The following is a 10,446-nucleotide window of genomic DNA, read 5'->3' on the forward strand; positions in this document are numbered from 1 at the left end:
CATGGCCAAACATGCTGCCAGAAGGACAGGGTAGGTGCTTACAGACTGCAGCTGGAACAAACACAATGACAATTAAGAAGACCTTTAGGAAATGCCTGTGAAAAAGCAGTAACCACAGCAGGGCCAATTGTATCTCCCCACAGCCCCCAGCCACAGACAGCTGCATTTATAGGTGTTTAAAGGAGCAGGAAATCCGTATTAAATACAAAATCAGGCAGCTTTAGTGACAGATTTTTAGCTGACATCTACCAGAATGCAAATCAGAAAACAACACGTGAATCTCTAATGGTGTGAAATACAATCCTCTGCTCCTCAGAAATGGCTCAACCAATTTTCTCTTAGATGCTATCTTTGTTTTTTAAGACAAAAATCTGATTCCTCAGCATGTTTATATGATAATTAATGCTCTGATAAGTGTAACGTACTAGGTAGAATTCTTCTTCTACAGGTTACATATACAATTTTCTTGATACACCTTAGCTCACTAACTGCAGAGGACACAAATCCCCTTCAGAGTGGAATCAGCTGCCAGAACTGCCTGGAACCATGCCTAGATCCATCTAGACATACACCCACAGGAGTCAGACATTGTGAGCGGTTTCTCTGTGGCCACTTGTTTTCCCAAGTAGGTCCCCCAGTAAATCTTAAAAGCAGAACTAAAATTTAAAACTGATAGTGAAAAAAGCAAGATTTCATGGCTGCAGTATTCCATTTATATTACAGCTGAACAATTACCAAATTAATTGTGCCAGCATTGGCATAACTGTTTGTCATGCTTTCCCTCCATAATAACAGACACCTTGGACTTAGGCTGTGGTCCCAAAGGATACCTGTGCATTCTCAAATCTTCTTCACACTATCATTTTCCGTATGTCTAACTTGAGGACAGGACATCTATTTTTCCTTCTTTTTTTCCTAATTCAAGCTGTTTTCACTATTATTCTTTTGACACCATTTTTGTGCTACTGCACCTCAGAGTTCTTCGTTTACTAGCACAATTAAAATAATACATAAATATACAAAAATGCATGTTCTCTAAATGTGTAGCCCAAAAGCCTAGAGAACACATTAAAATAAGAGTTGTGTTACAGCATCTGAGTATTATTTAAAATCTGAAAGTTTAATTGCAACTTCTAAAAAATATTTTGTAGTAAAAAGAAATTAGAATATAATCAATTGTGAGTATCACATGAAAAAAAAACCCCATACTGCAGTATACTCAAAAAGCAATTTGTCCTAAAAACTGATTTTTTTTGTTTTCCATCAGACTGCTGGGTGATAAAGCAGTCAGATGGTATCAAACTGGAGTAAGTAAAAAATTGGTGATTGTCACTTCGATAACTCAAATGTAGAAACAATCATTTAACAAAGCAATTTAGAACAGCTGTTAGCACATGCAATTACCTGACAGAAGCAAAGAGATGAGATAGAATCTAAAATGAAAAATGACAATGGCATGAATCTCATCACCCAGTGATGGGAGCACTGGCTGGGTCCTTTATAATCACTGCATGTGTGTTCACCCTCCTGAAATTTTGTCCTTCAAAACGTCATTTGTACCTCCTATCACAGCAAATATAAAGGAAAACTGGAATAGTATCATTTCACTGTAATGGTGGGCCATATCCAGAGAGCTCCTTCAGCTCAGAAACCAAATTTGTAACTGAATTTGTCTCTAGTATCAGTTACCTTTCAAAACCATCAAGTAAGCCAGACTAAAAGAGGAATGTCTGGACATCTTCAAAACTCAACTCACATGCAGACTTTGGCAAATATTTAGTCACTTTCTTGCCTCTTCCTATCATAGCAATGAACTGTACTGTAAATTAAGTTACATGCATGAGCATCAAACCAGAGAATTTGACATTCAATACAGACCATGCCACACAAACAAAGCACTATTACCACAAAACATTTACTCTGTCAAGTTATCATACAGAAAATTAATCAGCTTATACAGAATTGAGAAACTATATTTAAGCCTATTTTGCTCTAGAAGGAAACAAGTACAGCCATTTCATTTTATGAGTTCCAGTCTGCTCAAAAGTATTGAACTGGCAGCCCTCTTTACAACACACTCACATTTTGCTGGCTCGATAAGATTATTTTCCTGTGGAAATAAAAGGTTTGTAGTCTTTGAGGTTCATAAGTTCCTGGCATTTTTGAGACATTAGTCAATATGCAAGGAAAGAAGTAAAATCAGCTTGCTGATGTGTAAAAAGAACACTCTGTGAGCAGCAGCCCTGAACACATGGATCTAAACATTCCCAGCAATCAATGGCTAAACCCAGCTCCACAGCTGCAATACTGTGGAGATGATTTCTTTTCTCCTTGATTGACTTCAATTATAGTGCTTCATTTCTTATACTACTGTATCCTGAAAACAGATAATGAGCAGTAAAGCTTTTTCACCCATGAAATTAGTGTCAATGTACCTTTTTTATTCAAGAATTCAAGGACAACAATCCTTTTAACTCAAAATATAACTTCAGTTGTTCTCACTGCATACGTCTGAAAAACACTGGGAAAAATATCTGCTCTAATACAAGAAAGGCTCAAGAATTAATTCTGAACCGAATAGGTCTCAAACCCACATTGAATTGTAAATGGAGAGATGGCCAACACTTCATAAAATAGATTTAAGGTTTCAAAGTACAATATTTTTACATGCATCTAAAATATTTACTGTATTTTTAAAAAGCAGAGCACAGCTGCTACTTAAAAATAAACTCAGGAAGGTCTTCTTGCACGCAAGTTTGCACACCTTCTGACTCAGGTGTCTGCATTAAATTTAGTACTGGGGATATGATAGTTAGAGACTCCTGAAAGACTAAGGTTTCATAAAATAACTGCACAAGGATGGAATAAACAGATTCCAGTCATTCAAAGAGGCACCTTTTCAACCATGAGAGAAGTTTACAACCATATTCGCTCATTACCCAAGCTAGGAACAGTAAAACTTATCAGGAAGGAAAAGTAGCTCAACTATTCAGACTGTAAGGACCACCCTGACCCACCCCATTTTGGATGGTCTCTAGTGTGGTAAATACACTCAATGTAGGGAATATTTTCAGCTGCCTGTAAAGGAATGTGAAATAAGCCAAGCAATTTAAAAGATCTGATACAGAATTACTTATTCTATGCTGAGCTTCATCCAACTTTAAGTAGCTTATGAAGCCTCTTGAGAAAGTTATTCAGCAAAATTAGTAACATTGCATTTGGTCTTACAGTAAATCTGAGGAAAGGCTGTTCTCAGAACTCTAAAGAATGTGTTAGAAGCCATCCTCCTCTGTTTTGCAAGTGGAAGTATCTTCTTCTGAATGGAAAGAAATTTAAACATATGAGTAGACTTGGTCATCAGGAAACTCAGTAACAACTAATTTGGATTCAAAGGAGAGGAAAGGAAAGAAAATATTCACACAGAAGACTGCAAGAGCCCCAAGCTACATAAATCTCTAATAGACATGCTAACTAATGAATGGAATCAGAAACCTGAAAAAAACATTTACTATTTATATTGTACTTGAATTTTAGCAGTCCAAACCAAATACGTATGCTGAAGACAGAGGAGGGAATCAGCTTCTCTCCTTGCCTGATAGTCACAAAAGCATTCTACAGCTGCACCCTAAGTAAAGTAGGAAGCAATTATGCAAATAGCAAATCTGTAAATTCACATACATGTCTGCAGGTATTCTGGACTGTATAAGCTGTTTAAAAGTAATTCAAAATACTCAACTGGATCATTATTAAACCAGAACAGCATAACATTCTCCTCTTACATGCCAGTATCAGACAGCAATAATACATTTAAAAATCATTTAAACTTCTAAATACCTAATTTCATCCTCTCAAAATGTTCCATGTGCATTTTAAGTAAGTTCAGAATATTCTGAGTTTAGAAAGAAGAAATAATTTTCATAGATGAAAGACATCAAGAAAATTCAGCCTTTGTACTCTAATTAACATTACAAGAAAAACTCAGTTCCTCAAAATTTCATCCACAAAGCAACACACTTCCTGTGGAAAAACAGATTAGGTTGATGTTATTGAAACTGCATGCTGAGTCCATCCCATCTGTGGTCATCATCTCATTTTTGGACACCTGATTCTTAATAAAGCTTTTAAATTCTTTTAACTAATTTTGTAAATAAGTAGGATTTGCTTGTGCCTTCATTTGGCTTTAATTAACTCAAGTAAGTTCCTAACACAGGATAAAGCTGTTCTAGAAGTTTGGTTACTGTAAAAAAAAAAAAAAAAAATCAAGATACTGAAACACTGACATCCTTTAGGAGCACATATCATTGACCCTGAGTATCCAGAGGAAAGCAAGGAACCTTATTTTCAGGGGCATTTTAGGAGCTACTAATGCAGGAAACTGTGAAAACACATCTTCTAGTGAAAAACAGAAACCAGAAGTCTCTCCATTGTAAAACAGATGGATCAGACTTGGGTGCCTGCAGATCTTAATGGCAGTTCATCACATCATGCCACTGTGCTATTGTTACTGAGGTGTGCAGACAAGGCTACAAGCGTGGTATCTTATAAATATAATTCTAACCCCACCAATTCACCATCCTTGAATGGGCTGAATCCCCGTTACAACAGTCAAATGGCAGAGTATTTTTGTCCATTTTACTGTAGCATGTAATTTTGTGCTGAAATCCCACTATTCAACTAATCTCAGAAATCATCACTTAGCTGATAGATCAGTCAGTCTATACAATCAATACTCATATTTATATATGTACATATGTGTGAGCATACATACTGCAGTGGTAGTTCTTTTGTCCCCATTAAAATGTTTGAGTAGTTTATTCAGGGCTTGAAATTAAGAAAGGAGGATTGATTTACAAAAAGCCACAAAGACATGATTCATAGCAGAAACAACAACAATAACAACTTTAGAGATTTTTCAAAGCAATTATAAACCCCCCACTCAATATTCATGCAAGGCACAGTTAACGTACACAAGATCAGTGGCCACTGTTGGTTTCCCTTGTCCTGTTTGGCTGCCTGGGAACAAGATCAGACAGGTGATATGTGCTCAATTGCTCTGCTCACAGTGGAGCTCCACAGCTGCTACCACCAAAAACCCCCAGATGACTTAGTGGAAACATGAGCTTTTTACCTCACTTACAATAAAGAGAAGGAGCATGAAACCTACATAATGTTATACACAAAGGTGTATAATCTTAATAATCTCTGGTTCTCTACATTTTCTCTCCCTCTGGCTCCTCAAACAATGAACACAATTGAGCTTTTGGTACTAAAACACCTGTTTCTTTAAAATCACATTGTAGTTGTTAATTGCAATTAAAGAGGGTGAGCCTTATCACTATCAGCTGTTATCTAATGAGCTGTAACTTTTTTTCTTATGGGCTAAGTAGAATGCTGTTCTTAAATTTACAGCCAGGAATCAGAGCTAACCCAAACAGAAAGCAAATGTAGAATTAAAACTGAAAAAGAAGTAAGAAACTTTCTGAAAAAGTTATTTTCCTAACTACCCTGTCTTAGATGAAAAGTTCTGAACATAATTAAAATTGCACTCAGACTATACTCATGGGAACTACTGTGTTTAAAACCATTCTCTTGCAGCAGAAGTTGATAAGTCAATTCCCTTTATAAATTATAGTTATATCTTAAAAGAAATCATGTTTTGTGCTTGTATTCTGATTGCTGTATTGGTTAGAAACCTTGTCTTGATTTTCAGCATATGTCACTTCTACTCACTTCATATGCTGACAATGTCCTCCAAAGATAAACAGCTGTTTTCCCTCTGATTAAAGTTTACCTTACTGACATATTTACAGGAAGCAAACATATGCTCCCTCAATCTTTATTTTTACAGAATTAGCAAGTCAGCTTTTCCTGAATGACAGGTTCATGTTTCTGCATCTGTCATACTTTCAGGAACGTCCTTCTCAGAAGTTACCTTCTTGTAACACATTTCACTGCAGATTGTTAAGTTTTGACCAGCAATGTCAAGTTATGCTTCTTTTCCACTTATTAAACTCCTGCTACCCAGTAGGTTTTGCTCTGTTACCTTTATCATCCTCATTAAAACATGAGGCAGAGTTCTTACTTAATTTTGGGGCCATAAAAAATGTTTTAACTTCTACCTGATCCTTATTACTTGGTGTCAGTTTTTTGCTTTTTCTTAACAAGGCTGAAGAACATTTAGGTATTTACTACATACCTTGTACAGGATTTCTACCCATTCTGAATTTTAAAATGTATTCAAATACCATATACTTCAATGAAACTTTCAATTTTTCAATTGAAAATATCAATAAAACTTCTATAGCTTTCTCAGGACCCACCCTATAATCTACCTCCCTAAGATCTTTCTCACAATTAATTTCTCTACTTTACTCCATTATTTTCTATTAATTTTATTAAAATACATACTTTGAAATTGAGAGTCACAGATATAGAGTTAGTTCTGTTGATCATGAATGAACCTAGAATGAATCAATACCTGCCTCTCAGGCTAGGGTTCCTTTTTATGAGCAGTTCTTTCATTGATTCCTTATTATTTTTCAAAACAACATAGCATCAATGCCTTCCCATTTGGTGATAATAAAGTGAGCAATTACACTGAGCTCTAACTCACTCATACAATATTCTTAGTATTTGCTCTCAAATTTTCATCTGGGTAATTCTAACACAAAACACGACAAGATTTAAACTTCTTACAACGTTGCAGGGCAGTTTATAAGCACATTTCCAGCATTACCCAGAAAAAACACTCTTCTCTCCCAAGGTAATGTCCAGCTGCCTTCATGGTAGCAGCAAATCACAAAACACCTCCTCATTCTGCAATACTTTGTGTTTCTTTGCAGTTTACCATAACATCAATAAACAACACCACCTCAGAACAGCAGTGAAAGATACCTGTTCTTGCACCTTCCAGCATCAGCCATAGCCAGTTTTAACTTCTGTTTCTTGAATAACCTCTAACAAAACAGTTACCCACAGAAATGCTGATACTGTGAAGATATTTTTTGCACATGAGAGTGGATGAACACAGAGAACATCAGCTGCTTCTCCCTTCATCAGACACCTTGCTTTGCTAAGTTAAACTGCAAGAAACAGTTAATTCTGTCCTAACACACCTTTAGGGTCAGCCTCACTGCATTGCACTCCTGCAGAGGGTTCAGTTTCAGTGTTTCTCCCAAGTTACTGCAGCCTGATGTTTGATGCTGCATTTCACAGCAAACACAGACACCATCACTGTCGAATTTAATCTGTGGAGAAAAGGAAAGGTCAGAGAAAGCATAAATCAACAGAAACACACTTCCCAAAAATGGTATTTACAGTTACAGTAATGATTACTAAATGCGAAACGAAAATCTCTGTGCAGAACCCTTGGAGCAGAATGCTTTCCATTGGTTAATATAAGCTATAAAAACAGGTAAAATACAGAAAGAGAATTCAATATCAAAGAGTGTTACCTTTTACGCCTCTTTTTGAAAAAAATTTGCTTTCCCAGGGGGTAGGTGAAACCAGAGTAACTCAACTGAATAGGCATAAAATCATAGCAGATGTGGGAAAACAAAAAATAACAGAAAGAGGTCAGAAAATAAGTGAAGGAGTCATGATCACAAATCAGTCCTTTATTCCCCAAAGTAAAGATAGAAGCACAGTGGCTGGGTGATGAGATCTGAATCACCTTGTTACTCACTCTTTTACATTAAAAAAACCCCTGAAATTTCCAGACACAAATCCACAAAAAATTTCCTAATGCAAGTATGCATTTGCTATTTTCAATTCAAATTCTCCCTAGGATGTTGCCAATTTCCTGAACAAAAACAGGTACCAGCATTCCTTGTAGAATTATGTTGCACAGTCTTATACATAGAATCATTTCAACAGAGTATTTACTTACTGCTTAGACCTCAAAGAATGTTTAAATTGTTCATATAATCTTAAAAGTTATATATGTTTAAATATATGTATTTTTTAGTGCTACTCCTATCAGGCTTAGGTAGCACCCTCTCCTTACATGCTCGTGACCGGGACAGCAGATGGAAGAGCAAAAATAAGAGTCAATTAAAAGAACATAATAAACTTCTCCAGGTGAGGTACAGATGACTGAATGCTTGCTTACTGTGATGAAAGCATGCTCAGGGCAGGAGCTATCTCAGGGGACTTCAGCTCCTGAGACTCCAGATTGCCCTCTAGCCAGCACAATTTGTAAAAGGCTTTAGAAAAAATTGGGTATGTAAATTACACCATTTCCCATATTCTCAAAGGCAACACTGGAAATAATTGTCTGTGGCAACTCACAGAGACTGGTCATACCCTATGCCACAGACACTGCAAAGAAACAAAGAAAAAACAGTTTGATCACCTCTATGATAGTTGTGGGTTTTATATCTCATTAGCATACAATTTAACTCACAAAGCAGCCTGAACAATTTCAGATTGGCTCTTTTTCAATTCCTGTAATCTTTTAATACTCTCTTTTAAAAGGTAAAAGATCCGAGTAAAACCCAACTAAATGGTTTATGATCAGCTGACCTCAGCTTTTCAAGCCGATGTAAAATCAAAGCACTGGATGTCACTGGGGAAGTCTTGCTCCCAAAACTCTCTGGAAATGGTACAGCAAATGAGAAATGCTGCTGAGGAAGTTTGAAACTCACACTTTGGATTTAGAGCTCTTATAAGGCTGGGAGCCGAAGGCTACACCAGGCAAATCAATATAGGCTGCAGCTGCTAAAAAGTTTTTGTAATGAGGAAAATGGACCTCAGACAAAGCTTTCTACTGCAAGATCATCTATTCTGATTCTTGCTGCCCCTGCTTAATAAAGGACAGGCACTGACTCAGGGTATGTATGTGACATTTCTAATATGAAATATAGATCCCAGGGCTGCTTCTATCACATGTAATGAACAGGTACCACAAAAGTAAGGCTGAAAAGGCTCAGTCAAGTTTCCCCATTTATGAGAGATTCTCAATCTTTCTGAAAGTTGTTCTATAACTCTGTACTGCCCAGGAGCTCTTCTTTTAATTTAATTCCTAAAATGAGTTAAAAGCTAATTGTTTACATGAAAGTTCTTGCAAAACACAGGGACACCTTAAGAATCACAGCATATTCAAAACCACCCAAGATTCACTACCAGATTGGAAGCCTATTATTTTTGGAGAATTTTTATCAATTTGCTTTATTGCGCACCTTTTCCTTCCATGTTCAGGAAGCAACCTCTTTGTAAGTTGTGTTTCTGTAATGGGGAGCAGGACAAAAGGCTGAAGGTGTCACTGCATTTGTGCTCTCAACAATACAGCAGCTGAAAGCACTCCTGAGCCCCCTGCTCCAGAATGCCCTTCCCTGCCCTGCTGCTGTCTCACACTTGTGCAGACAGGATCAAGAGCTCATACAGCTATTCTGCAACCTAAACAGTGCCAAAATCAACTTTTTTTTTTCTTCTGGGAAGGAAGGAGAAGTGGTTTATTTTTAGCCCAGATCACACCTCAAATGCCATTCACAACATGGCTTCATAAACAGAGACAGTAACACTGACAAATCTGCATTGGTTCAGGGAGGAGCTGGGATCACTCCTTCCAGCTGCTGGGCTGGTGTTTGCCAGCCTCAGAGAGAATTACATCAGCAGTGCCTCCAAAACTGTCTGTGTTTCAATCTCTTTTTGGCTAGCAGAGCTCAAGAAGAAAGCGTCATTCACTTCATCCCCTGCACATACCCCCACCATCCTGTACATATTTGTGTTCCGCTTCGTGATTCTTACTCATACTAGTCCATACTCACAGCAGAGTTTGTGTACTTCCACACTGATGACAGTTGCACACCCTCATCCAAACCGTATTTAAGATTTCAAACTTCAGCCAGGGCTGCTTATATGCATAATTTGTCTTGTAAGTTCATTTTGCTGTCTCAAAAAGCAGTACTGTTACTTCAAAGTCACAACACACACTAAAACCTGACTTTTATGTAGCAGAGGATCAAGAAAGGAAAGGACCTTCCAGATTTATTACAAATGCATGCACACACACACTCACAGGCCTTATGTTACTTTTTTCACCTGTATCAATTAATCAAATTCTATCAATGCTGCTGAAAAGAAGCTTGTTTGCATGTTTGGCTGCTGAGTGCACATACATTCACCCCAAAAAGGGCAAATTAGGAATTTGTTAACACTGTTACTTTGCATTCTACCACCTCCTATTGCAAATGTAAATCTTCTAGTAAAAGAAGTAATAGATTTTACTTCTTCTTCTATGTTAACCTTCAGGCTTTTTTACAGGGAACATAAAAAAGGCAAGAAAAAATTTAAAAATGAAGTATGAGAGTTCCAAAGCTGATAAGGCAGCGAAGTACAAGAAAGCCCCACTGGAGTGCTTATGGGAAGGAACTTCAGTCAATTCTAGTACCTTATGCAAAGGGAAAGATGGGAGGATCCAGTAAGGATAAAGTTGCATTGTAGGGA

General features: G+C 37.1%; 1 protein-coding gene across 4 annotated transcripts in view; it reads right to left on the bottom strand.

Annotated features, from left to right (window-relative positions):
• FAM189A1 (family with sequence similarity 189 member A1) overlaps positions 1–10,446 on the bottom strand; it is a 72,681-nt gene that overhangs the window by 24,326 nt on the left and 37,909 nt on the right. For all 4 annotated transcript variants that reach the window (XM_008636978.2, XM_017737651.1, XM_017737658.1 and 1 more), the window contains one exon: positions 7,116–7,247. In XM_008636978.2, coding sequence (XP_008635200.2) covers positions 7,116–7,247 — 132 coding nt within the window. The remainder of the gene's footprint in view (positions 1–7,115; positions 7,248–10,446) is intronic.

This window comes from Corvus brachyrhynchos, unplaced genomic scaffold (genome assembly GCF_000691975.1).
Source record: "Corvus brachyrhynchos isolate BGI_N302 unplaced genomic scaffold, ASM69197v1 scaffold200, whole genome shotgun sequence".
NCBI classification, from domain to species: Eukaryota; Metazoa; Chordata; class Aves; order Passeriformes; family Corvidae; genus Corvus; species Corvus brachyrhynchos.